Below are 20133 nucleotides of genomic sequence, written 5' to 3' on the forward strand. Positions count from 1 at the left end.
GGTTAAAAAGATCAAGACCGTGGTATATAATTCATTCAGAGCAAGGCACAAATGAAGCAATGCTTAAAGTAAAGTTTATTTATTTATTAGTCACAAGCAGGCTAACATTAACATTGCAATGAAGTTACTGTGGAAATCCCCTAGTCGCCACACTCCGGTGCCTGTTCGGGTACACTGAGGGAGAATTTAGCAGGGCCAATGCACATAACCAGCACGTCTTTCGGACTGTGAGAGGAAAGCAGAGCACCCGGAGGAAACCCACGCAGGCACAGGGGGAATGTGCAGTCTCTACACAGACAGTCACCCAAGCTGGGAATTGAACCCTGGTCCCTGTCATTGTGAGGCAGCAGTGCTAACCACTGTGCCGCTGCCCATTATACAGTGATCTGTGTTTACTTTATAGACCAAGCTTTGAGAGGGCATGGGCAAAAATTTGAAGTTCGGGTATTGATAATAAGCAGGTTTTAAAAGCTCTGAGGATACCTATCTAGACTGAATGCTGATGGCTAATGTACATTCCAAGGAGCACATTGACCCCCCCCCCATTCAAACACCCTGATTACCTAATATTATGCAAATCAGTGGCACATCAAGGTATTTTTTTTTATACACACAGTGAGCTGATTCTGTCCAACATCGATGTTGATGCGACAGGAGAGTGGGAGTGCCTCATCACTACCTCCCGTGGGAACAGCAGCAAGAAGGTGGAGATTATGGTGCTAGAAACCGCTGCACCTTACTGTGCTGCAGAGCGAGTCACCAATAATAAAGGGGACTTCAGGTATGTATTTAATACAGATGTAAGCATGAAACTTTGAACCATTGAAGCCCTACAATGCAGAAGGAGGCCATTCAGCCCATCGAATCTGCGCCAACTCGCAGAAGGAGCCCATCCTTCTTCCACCACAACAGTATAAATTTCATCCTATTTCCAGTTTTCTTTAGCTCTGACGAAGGGTCATTCAGACTTGAAACATTAGCTCTATTCTCTCTCTGTACAGATGCTGCAGACCTGATGAGATTTTCCAGCATTTTCTGTTTTTGCTTCAGATTCCAGCATCTGCAGTAATTTGCTTTGATCTCAGTGTTTGGTAATTGTCAACCCTGTTCTGAGTCAGTATGTTTATGCAGCATGAAACTAACGGTGATATGGCACAAACCTGGTGATGTTGTGAAGATTGGTCACACTCATTTTAAAATTCTACTCTCTTTAAGCATGGCACCCTGATGGTTAAATTATACCTTTGGGTGCCTGAAGTGGAAGGTGTTCCATTTCCCATCACTAAAATCTCAATGTGAAATTAAAAACTGGAATGAAGAATAAAATCACTTAAATTGATATTTTAAGACAATAAAACGCAGGAGCAAAAGTAGGCCATTCGGCCCATCGAGTCTGCTCTGCCACTCAATGTGATTATGACTAATCTGATATAATCCTCAACTCCACTTTCCTGCCTTATCCCCATAACCCTTGATTCCCTTGCTGATTAACAATCTGTATATCTCAACCTTGAACATATTTAGTAACTCAGCCTCTATAGCTCTCTGTGGTAAAGAATTCCACAGATTCACTACCCTCTGAGAGCAAATTCCTCCCCACCTTGGTCTTGCTATGACTTTTGGTTCCAGACTCTCCCACAAGGGGAAACAACCTCTCTGCATCTACCCTGTCAAGCCCTCTGAGAATCCTATATGTCTCAATAAGGCTGTCTCTCATTCACCTAAACTCCAATGAGTACAGGTCCAATCTCTCCTCAAAAGAAAATCCCTCCATTCCCAGGTTCGACCTAATGAACCTTCCCTGGATTGTCGCCAATGTTAGTATCTTTCCTTAGATAAGGGGACCAAATCTGCTCACAATAATCCAGGTGTAGTCTAACTAGTGCATTTAAAATGTCAGCCAAGATTATGTGCTCATCTTTGGTGTGGGACTTCAACCAGTGGCCTTCTGAATAAGAGATGAGCTATCACCACCAAGTGAAGGCTGCCACATATATGAGAAAATGCATGAAATACTCAGCAGGTCAGGCAGCATCTGTGGAGAGAATGAATGTTTTGGGTCGTGTACCCTTCATCAGAACAGGCACTCGTCCAAACCCACCCCCCAACCACCTTGGAACATGCTACTCCTATTGGCAGCCAAGCCAGCCTGCCATTCTTCTGCATCCATGTTGAGGGCTCTGCATGTTTCATGGTAGTGCTGGTGAAGGAGGAACCCATGGTCACTCATACACGTCCCAGGAGGTTGACCAGGAGCACCTGTCACAAGTCGGCTTACATTAACACTGCAATAGAGTTACTGTAAAAAATCTCCAAGTCACCACACTCCGGTGCCTGTTCGGGTACACTGAAGGAGAATTTAGCATGGCCAATGCACCTAACCAGCACATCTTTCAGACTGAGAGAGGAAACGGAGCACCCGGAGGAAACCCACATAGACACGGAGAGAACGTGCAGACTCCACACAGACAGTGACCCAAGCCGGGAATCAAACCTGGGTTCCTGGTGCTGTGAGGCAGCAGTGCTAACCACTGTGCCACCTGCCACCCCAAAGGCTATGGTGTCACAGAATCATAGAATCTCTACATTCCTCACTCGCCCTGAAAAAGTAATTTCATATTTGTGGAATTTCAAATGTCTCCATCATGATAAAAATTTGACATTAAAGTAAAGTTTGGGGTGGCACAGTGGTTAGCACTGCTGCCTCACAGTGCCAAGGGAACGGATTCAATTCCGGCCTTGGTGGAGTTTGCACATTCCCCCTGTGTCTGCATGGGTTTTCTCCGGGTGCTCTGGTTTCCTCCCACAGTCCAAAGATGTGCAGGTAAGGTGGATTGGCCATGGTAAATTGCCGCTTAGTGTCCAATGATGTGTAGGTTAGGTGGATTAGCCATGGTAAATGCGCAGTGTTATGGGAATAGGGGATGGGCCTGGGTAAGATGCTCTTTGTGTGCAGACCTGATGGGCTGAATGGCCTCCATCTGCACTGTAGGGATCCTATGATACGTGCTGAGTCATCAGGTTTCACATTCATTGATCTGACAATTATCCCCAGGTAATTAATTCTAGGATATTCCAGCTTAAAGGGTAATGCCTTGCCCCCAATGTGACCAAATGCCATCAGGCTCATTAATATGTTACCAAATTCCAGGACCCAACCCCCAGTGCTATTAGAGACTGGTACTGGTAGATGAGGGCAATGCAGTCAACGTTGTCTACATGGACTTTGGCAAGGTACCACATGGTAGGCTGTTGCATAAGGTTAAATCTCACAGGACTCAAGGTGAGGTAGCCAATTGGATACAAAATTGGCTTGATGATAGAAGATAGAGGGTGGTTGTAGAGGGTTGTTTTTCAAACTGGAGGCCTGTGACCAGCGGTGTGCCTCAGGGATCGGTGCTGGGTCCACTGTTAATTGTCACTTATATTAATGATTTGGATGATAATTTAGGAGGCATGGTTAGTTTGCATATGACACCAAAATTGGTGACATAGTGGACAGTGAAGAAGGTTATCTGGGGTTGCAACAGAATGTAGATCAATTGAACCAGTGGGCTGATGAATGGCAGATGGAGTTTGATTTAGATAAATGCAAGGTGATGCATTTTAATAGATCGAAAGTTAATGGTAGGGTGTTGTGGAGAGTTATAGAACAAAGAGATCAAGGGATGCAGGTTCATAGCTCCTTGAAAGTAGACACACGGGTGGACAGGGTAGTGAAGAAGGCATTCAGCATGCTTGATTTTATTGGTCAGAACATTGAATACAGAAGTTGGGACGTCTTGTTGTACAAGACATTAGTAAGGTCACACTTGGAATACTGTGTACAGTTGTGGTTACCCTGTTATAGAAAGGATATTACTAAACTAGAAAGAGTGCAGAAAAGATTTACTAGGATGCTACCGGGACTTGATAGTTCGAGTTATAAGGAGAGGCTGGATAGACTGGGACTTCTTTCCCTGGAGCATGGAAGGCTTAGGGAGTGATCTTACAGAGGTCTGTAAAATAATGAGGGGAATAGATAAGGTAGATAGTCAACATCTTTTCCCAAAGGTCGTGGAGTCTAAAACTAGAGGGCATAGGTTTAAGGTGAGAGGAGAGAGATACAAAAGGATCCAGAGGGGCAATTTTTTCACACACAGGGTGGTGTGTCTGAAAGGAACTGCCAGAGGTAGTAGTAGAGGTGGGTACAATTTTGTCTTTTAAAAAGCGTTTAGACAGTTGCATGGGTAAGATTTGGTATTGAGGGATATGGGCCAAACATGGGCAATTGGCATTAGCTTTATGGTAAAAACTAGGCGGCATGGACAAGTTGGACAGAAGGGCTTGTTTCCATGTTGTAAATCTCTATGACTCTATAGTACTATAGTACCCCATTGTTTTATGACAGCAGTTATTAATAGTTGTAAATTTGACAACAGAAAGGATAAAGCAGAAAACACTACCTTATAAAGCTTATCCTCCTGTTATATCAAAATTGCTCGCTGTAGTAACTATCCGAGTATTATTTTAGAAAGTATCTTTTCTTATTTACTTACCCTACTACTTTCACTCTTCCACAGATGGCCTAGAACATTGGCTGGTATCACAGCTTATTACACCTGCACTCGATATCCATTTGGATCTGTGCCTTATTACGGAGACCATCGACAGAGAAAAGCTTGGCGTAAATGTGATCGAAGCGGACGCTGGGAAGAAGGGAATTACACAGAATGTGCCTATGCAAATGAAGTTACAAGAGTCCTTCATGCCTTCAGCCAGGTAATTAGTGGCATAACCAAGCATTGCAGAGTTCGTAACAGACTTAATCTGACTCTTTAGTGGATTGGATGGAACAATGTGTTGAATAACTATTTTTCACTTTCAGAACCATATTTGAGACCCCCTGTTATGAACTTCCAGCTCTATTAGCTGCAATAATTCAAAGTAAAATGGGTTTATTGCACATTTTCAGTCCAGTTCTGGTTTTGCAGGGGGATGTTTGCTATTGGATAATATCTTGTTATTGCTTACAGAAATGCAAAGAAAGTAGTCCTAGAATCTATATGTAACAGAAAAAAATCTACAATTTCTCACTTTCAGTATTTTGCACTGATCAGAAGTTGATTCGGAGCTAATCATATGAGTGGCATGTGTAGGATGTGGAAAATTCATACTAACCCAGTAGGGAGTGCTCTTGTGAGACTTGGCTCAAAGTTTGACAAAACAGGGAGACCACACTCCAATATCTAACTGGGAATACACCAATGGGGGTATGGTCCATTCCTCACATAATTCAACTAGAATGGCCAAATTATTATTCAAAACATCATGCTAACTATTTACCTTGAAACAATTCAATCATTTTCCAATAATGCATGTCCTTCCCACAAGCCGATGAGATCATTAATTATGATGTCAGAAAGTATATATTTTTTCTATTCATTTATGGGACATGGGTGTTGTACAGTACCTTGAAATATTTCTTCACAGTATTGTCATAGTGTGCTGGGTGGCATGGTGGCACAGTGATTAGTACTGCGGCCTCACAGCGCCAGGGACCCAGGTTCAATTCTGGCCTCGGGCCACTGTGTGGAGTCTGCACATTCTCTCTGTGTCTGCGTGGGTTTTCTCCGGGTGCTCCAGTTTCCGCCCACACTCCAAAGATGTGCGGGTTAGGTTGATTGGCCATGCTAAATTGCCCCCAGGGGGATTAGCAGGGTAAATGTGTGGGATTCCCGGAATAGGGCCTGGGTGGGATTGTAGTCCCCTTCTGTTACATTATTTATTCATGTCGACATGAGGGCAATGCCAGGGGACAGTGCCTGCGGGAATGTTGTATGGTGGTAAAGGGGGGTGGGTGGGATTGTATTTTAACTTTTCCACACCAAGCTTGATGTAGCATCTTGATCATCAAAATGGGGGAGAAAGTGGGATTTTAACTGAAGTTGTAGATACTGTTTTATTAACCATCCTAATGTTGTTAAGTTATAAACAAAAAATCCTTTCCTATATCTGTTATGTTCTTGATCACTTTAATTTAAACATGAGTTTTGACTATCTCCAGGCCTGTTCTGTCATGGTTTTATTCAGTGGAGTTAAAGCCTGTGAACATGCCCCAATAGGTTTGCTTTCTGTTCCTCTGTGGCTGTAAATGTTGTCTTAAAAGCCTGCCTCTAATTTAGCAAGTTCATTCCTCAGATGCTTGGGTTATCTGCATGCTGGAGAATATAGGGCCTTGTGCAAATGAGATTTTCCTAGCTTTGGGCCTAACATGGCTCCTGAGTCAAGCCATGAGATAATTCTACAAGGTGCCATGTTCTTCGACATCTCTCCAACCGAAAAATTGCTTTGTACGGCCACCTACAATGAAGCTAGCTGCCATGAAATAATTTTACATTAATTGCCTCAGGGCGAGACATCCATCCCTGTCTGGAGAGGAAGCTCCATTTTAGACAGCTGTCAGCCAATCGGGGACTACAAAAACCCAAAGAAGAGGTAACGGAAGCTGGACTATAGTTACATCTAGGATATCAGTGAGGCATGACCGGTGGGTCTCAGTGAGGTGGGTGAAGGAGGTGGGGACCAAGTTTGATAGGCCGAGGGGTCAGGGCTAAAGGGGGGGGTTATGACCTTGTTGGGGATGTCCCCTGTGGGCATTGTGGAATCCACAAAGCATCCCCCCGCTTCTTGCCCCACACCACCTTTATCCATGGCAATTACCCTGCCACGAATATAATGACAGGGGCCAAATGAGTGACTTTCATGGCCCATTGCCTCCACTGCCACCCATTAAAATGGGAGGGCAGGCAGGGGTAAGTGATAAGGTAGCAAGAAGACCACATTTGCCTCCGTCCTTCAAACACATGAGCAGAGGGCCGTAAAATCCAGCCCCATGCTTTGGCTGAGATTGAGAAGTGCTTCAGTGCGTGAAAAGTAGGAGGCAATGCCTTCGTCATGGAACTGAATTTTATTCCCAGTATCTAAGAATAAATGAAGACTAGTACTTCTGTGATGATTGATGTCCTTCAGTCCTTGAGACTTCAGCAGTATGATTGAAAGAAAGATACAAGAAACTAAAATTGAAAAATGTTGACCTTTATATTTGAAATTTTTCCGTTTTTCCTACCTTATAGTTCAGCCAAATGAAAAAATTGAAAGGTCTTGTCCATAATATAGCATTAGATCCTTAACCTGTCACTTTGCTATTCCTTAATGTTTTCTTCTGGATTATTACAATGCATAATTTACTTAACATTTCAAAGTAAGCTTTTAAAAATCATTGTTAAGCTATCATGGTTATTTATTAACACGGAGTCATCGCTTTTCTTTATCTTGCCAGAAAAAACATTTATCTGGAAAATTTACTAAAATTGAAAATTGGACAGAATTCCAGAATACAGTCCCTGGGATTTTTTTTCATTCGTGGGACATGGGCGTCGCTGGCTGGCCAGCATTTATTGCCCATCCCTAGTTGCCCTTGGAGGGCAATTGAGAGTCAACCACATTGCGGTGGCTCTGGAGTCATATGTCGGCCAGACCAGATAAGGATGGCAGATTTCCTTTCTTAAAGGACATTAGTGAACATCGACAATGGTTTCATGGTCATCAGTCGATTGTTAATTCCAGATACTTTTATTGGATTCAAATTTCGCCCCCTGCCGTGGCGGGATTCGAACCTGGGTCGAACAATAGCTGAGTTTTTGGATTAATAGTCTAACGATAATACCACTAGGCCATCACCTCCCCTACAAGTAAACATACCATAACTCCCATAATAAAAATGAAATTAACATTGTTTAAAAGAGTGAATATGTCGTTGCTCTTAGCACTCAAATATAAATGATAGATGTGTGTGTGTGATTCTGCTGTGCAATCCAAATTCTTATGGTAATGAAAGACACAGCATGTGAATACCGGGCAAGTGATTAGGTTTGCTAGCAGTAAAAAACCCTGTTGGGAGGTGTAGGCTTTATTAATTATGAATTAATTTATTCACAATTATTAATTAATTAACACATATTGGAGGTGGCAGGGCAGGTGATGTGCTGTGATTGCAGGATGTAGGAGCTTCTGGATACCGGTGTGATCCAGGGCAAATACATCTGCAGTAGGCGTTTGCCGCTGCATGAACTTAGCATCAAGTTATTGAGCTGGAGGCTGAGCTGCAGACACTGCGGCACTTCAGGGAGAGGGAAAGTTACCTGGATACTTTATTCTCGGAGGTGGTCACACCCCTTAGGATAGGGTCTTCTGATTTGGTCAGTCGTCAGGGACACAAGGGTGTGACTGCAAGTGAGGAAGGTAAGGGGGCCTGGAGGGCAAGGGTGCAGGAGCCTCAGCCCTTGCAATTGTCCAATAAGTTTAAGGTTCTGTCAGCTTGTTTGGATGAGAATGGGTGCTGGAGGATGGATGAACTAACTGGCATTGGCACCTCGGTAGAGGAAGCCATTGAAGCCAGGAGGAGAATGGGCCCTACAAGTAATGTAGTGGTAATAGGGGACAGTATGGTCATAGGGATTGACACTATTTTCTGCCGCGAAGAGCATGAGACCAGATGGCTGTGTGGCCTGCCTGGTGCCAGGGTTCAGGACACCTGCTTGGGACTGGAGAGGAGGGCGAGGACCGAGTTGTCAGGGTCCATGTAGTTATCAATGACATAGGCAGGGCAAAGAAGGTGGTTCTGCATAATCAGTATGAGGAGTCTGGCACAAATTAAGAAGCAGAACCTCAAAGATCATAATCGATGGACTATTACCTGAGCCACATGCAAATTGGCATAGGAAAAATCAGATCAGAGAGACAAATGCATGGCTGAAAGTTTGGTGTGGGAGAACTGGATTCCAGTTTGTGGGGCACTGGCAGCAGTATTGGGGAAAGTGGGATATGTATCTTTGGCATGGTCTACACTTGAACCGTGCTGGGACTGGTGTTCTTGCCAGCTGCATAACTAGGGAAGTAGAGAGGGTTTTAAATCAAAAAGTGGGGGCAAGGGATCAAATTTCAGAAGATCAAAATTAAAGAGTAGACACAAGGCAAAAGAGAAAAATGCTATTACGGGAAATGAAAAACAAACTGACAGGAGAGAATAGAGAGCATAAATCTAACAGGAAAGAATAAAAGGACAAAGCCAGAAGTTCTGTATCTGTATGCACAAAGCCTTCATTTGCTGGGCCATAGAATAAAGGAGCAGGGAGATTTGGTACAACTTTATAAAACATTGGTTAGGCTACAGATGGAATATTGTGTGCAGTCCTGGTCGCCACACTATCGGAAGGATGTGATTGCACTGGAGAGGGTGCAGAGGAGATTCACCAGGACGTTGCCTGGGATGGAAGGTCTCAGCCATGAGGAGAGACTGGATGGATAAGCTGGGTTTGTTTTCCCTGGAGCTGAAGAGGCTGAGGGGGGGGAATCTGATAGAGGTATGCAAAATTATGAGAGGGATAGTTAGAGTAGATCTTAAGAATCTTTTCCCCATGGCGGAGGTGTCTAAAACCAGAGGGTGTCAGTTTAAGGTGAGGAGTAAGTGACTTAAGAGGGGGGAATCTGAGGAAAAGGTTGTTCACCCAGAGGATGATGGAAATATGGAACGTGCTGCCTGAGATGATGGTGGAGACAGGTACTCTTGCAACATTTAAGAAGCATCTGGACGAGCACTGGATCGCCAAGGTGTAGTAGGCTATGGACCAAGTGCTGGTAAATTGGATTAGTATAGATTGGTATTTGATGGTCAGCATAGATATGGTGGGCCGAAGGGTCTATTTCTGTGCTGTATGACTTTGACAATGATTCCGCTTGGAGGAGAATCTTGAACTAGGGCTCAATGTTTAGAAATAAGGAGTTTAAAACAGAGTTGAGGTGAAATGGCTTCTCTCAGATGGTCGTGAGTCTTTGGAACTCTCTCCCTAAAAAAGCAGAGAAAGCAGAATCTTTGAATATTTTTAAAGTAGAGTTTGATAGATTCTTTGTGAGCAAGGTGATGACAGGTTATTGGGGTTAGGTGGGATACCGATTTGATGTTACTATCAGATCAACCATGATCTTCAAGGGGCCGAGTGGCCTACTCCTGCACCTTGTCCATATGTATGTATGCATGTAAGTTAGTACTTAGCCAATATAACTAACCAAAATGTCCTAACTTAATTGGTGGTGTGTGTAAAACTGGTATGTAATCATAGAATCGCTACCGTGCAGAAGCAGGCCAACCGGCCATCGAGTCTGCACCGAATTTCCAAAAGAGCATCTCACTCAGACCCTATCCCCGTAACCCCATGCATTTACCCCGCTAATCCCCCTACCCTATACATCTTGGGACACTAAGGAGCAATCTAGCATGGCCAATCCACCTAACCCGCACATCTTTGGTAATGTCAGATTACCTGTGAGACCAGTGTTCAGGAAAAAGAAACTACAGGCCACAGATCTAAAAGGGATCATGATCTCACTGTAAAGAGATGTTGGGGGAATAATTTCAAACTGCTGGCCATCCGTTTCCTGTCTGAAAAATGAGCAGGCAGCATTTGAAAATTGGAAAAGTACTTAAGCCTGATTAGCACTCTAGCCTTGTATGACACAGATGGAAAGCTGCTTAAATATGAAAAATTGGATCATCTGTTGGCTACAGGAGCATGATTACATTTTGCAGGTATAAACTGGCTCATCATGTATGCATTGAGCAGACCTTAATGGGGCCACCGTGGCTGTTCAAAATACAGACCAGAAACTTCTATTTTTTCTGTTGTTGGGCCCAGAAGAAGCAGGTGTGCTCTTCCTCACAGCCTCAGAAAGCTGAGACTCCTCCCGAGGACTGCCTGGCCTTAATTTTCCCCAGCCAATTGGCGACAGGCGAGAAGGTGAGAGGGGTGGTAATATGACGGGGAAGACAACGGGACGGGAGGTCATGTTATTGTGCTGCAATGGCATAGCATCAGCAACAGTGAACCTGTGAGGGCGGCCGCCCACCTGGTGGCCAATTGACCCACCCAATTTTGGGCCACCTCCTGCCCCCACAGGCTGTTTTACTGTATCAGGAGGGCCCGCTTCTACATGGGGAGGTCTTCACGCTGACAGCAACAGGTGTGTGGCAAAACCATTCCACTGACTTAGTGCCCATTTTGTGCATTACTTAAAAATTGCCTCAGTTAGGTTACACTGGCTATTTCATTGGTCTCGCACACAAAAAGTCAATTATTCTGCTTGAATTAACTTCATGAACTGTTATCTAATTGATGTTCTGTGGAAAATTACTTTATTTGGAAAAAGTAACCACTGACACACACAAGTTGATGAAGATGCAGCATAAATATCCTGACAGTTTGATAGTCTACTACTTTGTACAGTTGGAGGAAAGGAAAACTAGAATTTACTGAAATTATTAATTGACACAACCATTTCTGATAAATTAGAGTTAAGCCTTAATTTGAATTCTATATAAATATTTATGATCACATATATTGGTGCAGTCACTCTGTTAAACGAATGTGGATTCTTAGTGCAAACAGGGATTGAAACATACAGAACACGCGATCAGTCAGAAATTTGGATCAGTGTTGCCTATTTTTTTGATGTTGGGATGGCACTTGTAGTGCAAAATGGCGACTGAGGTGTGCACGCATATATCTGATGGGAGTTGCACTTGACGCCATGTTGGTGTCAGCATTAGCGCACGCGCAGTCAATGCCTGCCCAATGTATGTAGATACTAGTTAACATGCAACACCAGTGCTGCCATTTTGAAACCGAATACAGAATGTTTTGAGGAATAAGCAGAGGTGACACAGAACATGACAAGCTACTGCAAAGAAGAGCACAGGGAGATGGACTCTCAACATGGATGTTCACAGAGCAGTTGTCCCATTCGCACTTCAACAAGGAACAGCATGTCTGACATCTGCACCTCAGCAAGGGACATTCTCACTGAAATCCACCACCCTGCGGCAGCCACAACCACAACTTCAGAGTAGGATGAGGGCCACATTGCCACTGGCCGTGAAGGTGACTGTGGCGTTCAAGCGTTTTGCATTTGGCTCTCTCCATGCAGGGATGGAGATATTTGCAACATTCCGCTATTGTATAACTGACACTGATTCTCTCTGTTCATTGAGAGCTACCTACATTACAATTCCTTTTGGCAGACAGAGGCAGGTGGAGTTTGTAAGCAGTTTCACTTGGATTGCTGGCTGCGCATGGCTTAGGGTGACATTGACTGCATGCACATCACTTAGCAGTTGGCCCAGTCAACTCTGCCTTACACTGGAACCAAAGGGGTTTCCACTGCCTGAATGTCCAGTTAGTGTGCAACCACAGGCAGAGAAGCTCACAGGCTAGTGCCGAGTATCCTGGCAACAGTCAGGCAGGCCTTCACTCTGTGGCAGTCCACCACACAAGCTGGATCTGAGACACCACAGCAAACCAAAAGTGACAAAAGCTACCTGCTGACTATAAGGTTGCTAACTCTGGCAACATCACATGCACAGCATGCACCCAATGAAGACAGTGCTACCACACAAAATGTGATTGAGGAGACTGAAATAATGTGTCTGCTGCCCTGGAGCTGCCCCATGGCACTCAGCAGAGCCCATGTCAAGATTTGCCGCAAGTCGCACAACCTCACTTTCCTGAAGGGACAACCATGGCCACTACCTGGATGACAAGCAGTTGAAGAGCAGGAGGAGAAGCAGGTCATCTAGGCAGTCCTTTGCTCTCCAAGTTTCCAATGAAAACTTATCCAGGTGCAATACCACTAACAACAACCCTGATTCAACATTTACCCAACTGTCCCACACCTTACCCTGCCTCCGTCACTGACCATCAGTGAATGCTTGGCCAGAGTGTAAAAATGAAAGCCAGCACAAAATAAACATTCCAAATCAAATTTATGGATCATATCATTCCATATCACAAATAAAAGCCGATTATTCACCCTTGTGCATTCCCTTCATGTCGACTTACGAGTACCCCTGGTGTTCCAGTGCAGCAATACCCCAGTAGCTGCACCATTGATGGTCGGACGCTGATAATATTCAGCGGAGGAGACTGCCGATGGGCTTGGAGTGAATACCCTTGAGCAGCTCTGTGCATGGAGGGCCCTATTTCCAGTTTCAGACCGCACTATCTTAGTTTGGCCTGGCTGCTGTCAGTCTAGAGAAAGGGCAGGGAGGCAGTGGTGGGAGGGTGAACGCTGTCTGCCTGAGAGGACAATTGGTTTGTGCTCTTTTGAGCCCTCCCCCTACACTGGCCCCTCAGGCATTAACTAACAGTCCTAGGAATCTGCTGGAGCGAGAAGCAGAATTAATGTATGAATTGTTCCACATTAGTTTTGTCCCCAGTTGTCAGTCTCACTATAATGTATCTGAAAATTTGTGGTCCTCCCTATTGCTCTGTTCTGGGGAAAACCATTACCTGTCAATGTTCTGGGAAGTTATCATTCACCAGAAATGGAACTGGACGAGCCATATAAATACTATGGCTACAAGAGCAGGACAGAGACTCTCCAATATCTGTCCTAAAAGGCACAAATCAGGAGTGTGATGTAATGTTCTCCACTTGCTTGGATGAGTACAGCTCTACCAAACACTCAAGAAACTTGAACACTGCAGATCAATTCATTTGCCCCTCATCCATCACCTTAATCATTTAATGCCTCCTCTACTGGCACATAGTGGCAGCAGTGTGTACTAACTAAAGATGCACTGCAGCAACTCGCCAAGCCTCCTTTAACAGCACCTCCCAAACCAGTGGCCTTTGCCACCTTGCAGGACAAAGAGCAGCAAATGCATGGCAACACCACCACCTGCAAGTTCCCCGCCAAGTGACAGATCATCCTGATTTGAAATTATATTGCCATTCCTTCAGTGTTACTGGGTGAAAAATCTGGAACTCCCTTCCTCACACGGCCAAGAGTATATCTAGACCAGGTGGATGGCAGCAGCTCAAGAAGGCTATGGAAAGAAAAAGGGTAGAAATTCACTTGGCGAGGTAATGTAAAACAGGCACTGTCAATTGGCCTTATTAACCGTAGTATACCCCACCCAATATTAGGTTTGATTAATGTCAGTTGAACTGAGTATGGGGGAGACTGGATAGCAGATGGTCAATGTGATACCAATTGTTTCACATTACCACCCATGCTGAATTTCTATCCCAAAGACTTTGCTTATAATGCAAGCATTTTTGCACTGTATTGCTGGAATTGAGACCATTTAAATCTTACTCAGTTCGCCATTGCAAACAACAGGGTTTCATTTTAAATTTGATAATGCTCAAAATTTAGCATTAAACAAACTGTGATAAGCTGGGATGCAAAAATCAAATAGATATCACTTGGGATATTATAATTTGTAGATAAATATGTTTCACTTCTTGTTAACTGGAGGCACAATCTAATAGTCCGAGTCACACTGAGCTCTGAGGTCAAGCTAACCAGAATCTGATTTCCAGTATCTTATAATCCAATCAAATTTATGTAAATAACCGTTAGAGATTGTTTTCTCTCAATTCAGCAGTGCAGCAGGAAAAACTGTCAAGGAGCTGACTAGTGAGTCTTTCCAATTCTGCCTGCTTCTTTTCATTATGCAGTGTGCATGCAAATAACCTCGGACCAGCAATTTTCTCTGAATCATAGAATCCCTACAGTGCTGAAGCAGACATTCGGCCCATCGAGTCTCTGACAGAGCATCTGGGTGGCTGTAAGTTTGCCAGAAGAGCCGTGGGAACTCCCTTTATACGCATAAACAGGAATTCTACTGTACGTCCACCAAGGTTACAATGACTGATCAGGTATGACTGTGAGGAAATTCAGCCTCGACACAGTACTGAGGGATTGCTGCATTGTCAGCAGTGCTATTCTTCAGAGGAAGCACAACACAAGACCAAGCCTGCCTTTTCTGGGTTTCCCATGCATGTTTAAAAATGTCACGGCACTGTACAAAGAGGAGTGTAGGAAAGTGGTGTTGAGGTGGAGGATTAGCCAGGGAGAAATACCAGCTGAGGAATGACAAAGCAGGTTCGACAGGTTGAGTAGCCTACTCCTACTCCCGCTCCTATGTTGGAAATTCTCTGGATTGTTAGGAACAGTGGTTGGATTTTCCAGTCCTGCCTGCTGTCAAAGATCATCTGGCACTGCTGCAAATCAATGGACTTTAGGCTGGGCCGCTAAATCTGCTGCAGGTCCCACCCCGATGGGACAGGAAAATTTAGCTATTGTATAACTTTAAACTTAAGTTATATTTGTCTTTGTGTGATTAAAAAAAGGTGAAACATGGTTCTAGTTTCATTTAGTGTTTTTTTTTGTGAGATGGGTGCTGGGAAGTCTGGGGGCCCTGTTTGTATGCATGCAGATGGGCTACAAAGGGGTCAGGAATTCAGTGAAATAAAAAAAAGTAGAAAAGGCTGTGCTGTTGCCTAGTGCCAGGGATCCAGAAACAGAGGCACGGGGAAAGATAGAAGGGCAGCTCAGTCAGTGTGTGTATACCTGGGGTGAAGGCACAGGTCTAGACTCTCGAGTAAGAAATCCTGCAAAACTGCTGGGGAACTGAATTTTGGGAACTCATGTTTGCTCTGAAGACGGAGTAATACTGGGTTTAGAGTGTAGTTGTTGGGTGTCTCAAGGAGATACCAGCTGAGGAAAAGCATCCAGTGATTGCTCAAAAATCCACCAGAAGAAAACCATTTGAAATTGAACCAGCCCAACCCTTAGTGTTGCGATAGTGGTAAATCTTCACTGAGGTATTATGTCTGTAAGGATACAAAAAGAATAGTATGAAATTTGAATAATTTCCGAGTGTTTATATCAAAAACTTTCCAACCTTTTTGTCTCATGTAATATCGTTCATGTTTGTTGTTCAATAAATGTTTTATTTTTCGGGTTAAAAGTACATGGGCAGACTCTTGTGAATATGTTCAGTAACTAATCTTCATGGTTTCTACAAAAAAAAACAAAGTTAGGATTATTAAGCAGGTTTCGCTCTGGGATCTGACTTGTCCAGTATTATCATGAGCTGGGATCCTGAAAGGAAAACATTCCTTGCTCAAGAAAAAATGATCATATATCTTAGTGCTGTTTGAATACTCTTGTTTTACTTAAAATGGTGGCTGCTTTTTATCGGTTTATGATTTCTCAAGCTATGAAATGGTATCAACTTGAGAAATTCAGTTTAAATCTTCCCATCTTCCCGTCCGCGAACAAAGAGAACAAGGAACAAGGAAAAGTACAGCACACGAACAGGCCCTTTGGCCCTTCAATCCTGTGCCGATCATGACTTATTAATCAGATGGATGACCCACATTTTCCTCCAGGTCATTTACATATACTGCAAACAACACGAGTCCCAGCACCTAATCCTGCGGAACACCACGAGCTACAGATCTCCATTCTGAAAAATACCCTTCCACTGCTACTCTTTTTCTTCTATAACCAAGCCAGTTCTGTATCCATATAGCCAGCCCACCCCGAATCCCATGTGATTTTAGTTTTTGTACCAGTCTGCCATGTGGGACCTTGTCAAACGCTTTACGAAAGTCCATATACACCACAGCCCTTCCCTCATCAATTATCTTTGTCACCTCTTCAGAAACCTCAATCAATTTGGTGAAACATGACCTTCCCCTTACAAAACAATGCCGCCTGTCACTAACTAGTCCATTTTCTTCCAAATGTGCATGTATTCTGTCCCTCAATATCTTCTCCAAAAGCTTCCTTACCAGTTCATAATTTCCTGGACTATCCCTGCTTCCTTCTTTAAAGAAGGGAACAACATCACCTATTCTCCAGTCCTCTGGAATCTTGCCTGTGGTCGAAGGGCATGTGAAGGTATCTGTTAAGGCCACAGTTATTTCTCCCCTTGCCTCCCACAGTAACCTAGGATAGATCCCATCCGGCCCTCGGGATTTTCTACCTTAATGCAATTTAGGATACCCAACACTTCCTCCTTTGATGTATTGACATTATCTAAAGCGTTCACACTCCTATTTCTGACTTCAACATCCGTCATGTCCTTCTCCTTGGTAAATACCAATACAAAGTACTCACTAAGGATCTCACCCACTTACTGTGGTTCCACGCATAACTTCTCTTCATTGTCCTTGAGTGGGTCTGCTCTTTCTCTTGCTACCCTCTTGCTCCTAATATATGCATAATAAGCCTGGGGATTCTTCTTGACCCTGTTTCATGGTCACTTTTAGCCATGAAAGTGGCTAATTCCACGTTTAAGTTCCTTCCTACTTTCAGTATATTCCTCAAGGGCTTCATCAGCTTTTAGATGCGTAGACTTATTGTATGCTTTCTTTATCCATTTAACTAAGCTTCCAATTTCCCTTGTCATCCGTGGCTCCCAAATCCTGGCATTTCTATCCTTCATTTTTGCGGAGACATGCCTGTCCTGCACTTCAATCAACTGGCCTTTAAAAGCCTCCCACATGCCAGATGTGGATTTGCCCTCAAAGAAATGCTCCCAATTCGTATTTCCCAATTCCTGTCTAATTTGGATGTAATTGGCCTCACCTCAGGGCCACTCTTGTCCTTATCTTTTTCCACATCAGTAACCTGACCTTGCTGAGCTGAGGAACACCAAACCACAGGATCGAACATTTTAACAAGTTTAGTATCGATCATACCAAAGTCAGCTATAGCAATATGGACTGCTTCGAGATATTGCTGGCAGACATAATTAGGTGCTTGACAAAAACAAGGCCTCTCATGCTTTTAGGCAGACAAAACACAATATGTTGGTCTGTAGATATCATGCCAACAGGAGCCACAGAAATAGTACAGTGCTACTAATCCACATTCACTCTTCGAGTGAAGGGCAAGGCTGGTAGAAGTAAGGAACGCTGGATGACTCGGGATATTGAGGCCCTGGTGAAGAAGAAGAAAGAGACACATGACGTGCATAGGCAGTTTGGATCAAGTGAATCCCTTGAAGAGTTTCGGGGGTGTAGGAGTAGAGTAAAGAGAGAAATGAGGAGGGCAAAAAGGGGACACGAGATTGTTTTGGCAGATAAGGCAAAGGAGAATCCAAAGAGCTTCTACCAATACATAAAGGCCAAAAGAGTAACGAGGGAGAGAGTAGGGCCTCTTAAGGATCAACAAGGTCATCTATGTGCGGATCCACAAGAGATGGGTGAGATCCTAAACGAATATTTCTCATCAGTATTTACTGTTGAGAAAAGCATGGATATTAGGGAACTTGGGTACATAGATGTCTTGAAGAGTGTACATATTACAGAGAAAGAGGTGCTCGATGTCTTAAAGCGCATCAAGGTAGATAAATCCCCAGGACCTGATGAAGTATATCCCAGGATATTGTGGGATCTACTAAATATAGATACTTGGAAGTGTGGGTGAACAGAGGGATCTGGGTGTCCATGTGCATAGATCCCTGAAAGTTGGCACCCAGGTTGATAGGGTTGTTAAGAAGGCGTACGGTGTGTTAGCTTTTATTGGGAGAGGGATTGAGTTTTGGAGCCAGGAGGTCATGCTGCAACTGTACAAAACTCTGGTGCGGCCGCATGTGGAGGTGATTTAATAGAGGCATACAAGATGATCAGAGGATTAGATAGGGTGGATAGTGAGAGCCTTTTTCCTCAGATGGTGATGGCTAGCATGAGGGGACATAGCTTTAAATTGAGGGGTGAGAGATACAGGACAGATGTTAGAGGTAGGTTCTTTACCCAGAGAGTAGTAAGGGCGTGGAATGCCCTGCCTGCAGCAGTAGTGGACTCATCAACATTAAGAGCATTCAAATGGTTATTGGATAAACATATGGATGATATTGTATTAGTGTAGATTAGAGGGGCTTCAGATTGATTCCACTGGTCCGCGCAACATCGAGGGCCGAAGGACCTGGACTGCGCTGTAATGTTCTATGTTCTATTTATAGCACAGTGCTACTAATCCAGACTTAAATAGTACAGTGCTACTAATCTACACTGAAATAGTACAGTGCTACTAATCTACACTGAAATAGTACAGTGCTACTAATCTACACTGAAATAGTACAGTGCTACTAATCTACACTGAAATAGTACAGTGCTACTAATCTACACTGAAATAGTACAGTGCTACTAATCTACACTGAAATAGTACAGTGCTACTAATCTACACTGAAATAGTACAGTGCAACTAATCTACACTGACATAGTACAGTGCTACTAATCTACACTGACATAGTACAATGCTACTAATCTACTCTGAAATAGTACAGTGCTAATAATCGACACTGAAATTGTACAGTGCTACAAATCGACACTGAAATAGTACAGTGCTACTAATCTACACTGAAATAGTACTGTGCTCCTCATCTACACTGAAATAGTACAGTGCTACTAATCTACAGTGAAATAGTACAGTGCTACTAATCTACACTGAAATAGTACTGTGCTCCTCATCTACACTGAAATAGTACAGTGCTACTAATCTACAGTGAAATAGTACAATGCTACTAATCTACTCTGAAATAGTACTGTGCTCCTCATCTACACTGAAATAGTACAGTGCTACTAATCTACAGTGAAATAGTACAATGCTACTAATCTACTCTGAAATAGTACAGTGCTAATAATCTACACTGAAATTGTACAGTGCTACAAATCGACACTGAAATAGTACAGTGCTCCTCATCTACACTGAAATAGTACAGTGCTACTAATCTACAGTGAAATAGTACAATGCTACTAATCTACTCTGAAATAGTACAGTGCTAATAATCTACACTGAAATTGTACAGTGCTACAAATCGACACTGAAATAGTACAGTGCTCCTCATCTACACTGAAATAGTACAGTGCTAATAATCTACACTGAAATAGTACAGTGCAACTAATCTACAGTGAAATAGTACAGTGCAACTAATCTACACTGAAATAGTACAGTGCTACTAATCTACACTGAAATAGTACAGTGCTACTAATCTACACTGAAATAGTACAGTGCTACTAATCTACACTGAAATAGTACAGTGCTACTAATCTACACTGAAATAGTACAGTGCTACTAATCTACACTGAAATAGTACAGTGCTACTAATCTACACTGAAATAGTACAGTGCTACTAATCTACACTGAAATAGTACAGTGCTACTAATCTACACTGAAATAGTACAGTGCTACTAATCTACACTGAAATAGTACAGTGCTACTAATCTACACTGACAT

The 20133-nt window shown here is 43.4% G+C and overlaps 1 protein-coding gene across 1 annotated transcript in view; it reads left to right on the forward strand.

Moving 5' to 3' along the window:
* The window catches only part of adgra1b (adhesion G protein-coupled receptor A1b), a 359394-nt gene that overhangs the window by 91291 nt on the left and 247970 nt on the right, over nucleotides 1-20133 (forward strand). The window contains exons 6-7 of the mRNA XM_078223476.1: nucleotides 617-781; nucleotides 4563-4761. Coding sequence (XP_078079602.1) covers nucleotides 617-781; nucleotides 4563-4761 — 364 coding nt within the window. The remainder of the gene's footprint in view (nucleotides 1-616; nucleotides 782-4562; nucleotides 4762-20133) is intronic.

This window comes from Mustelus asterias, chromosome 11 (assembly GCF_964213995.1).
Source record: "Mustelus asterias chromosome 11, sMusAst1.hap1.1, whole genome shotgun sequence".
In the NCBI taxonomy this organism is placed as follows: Eukaryota; Metazoa; Chordata; class Chondrichthyes; order Carcharhiniformes; family Triakidae; genus Mustelus; species Mustelus asterias.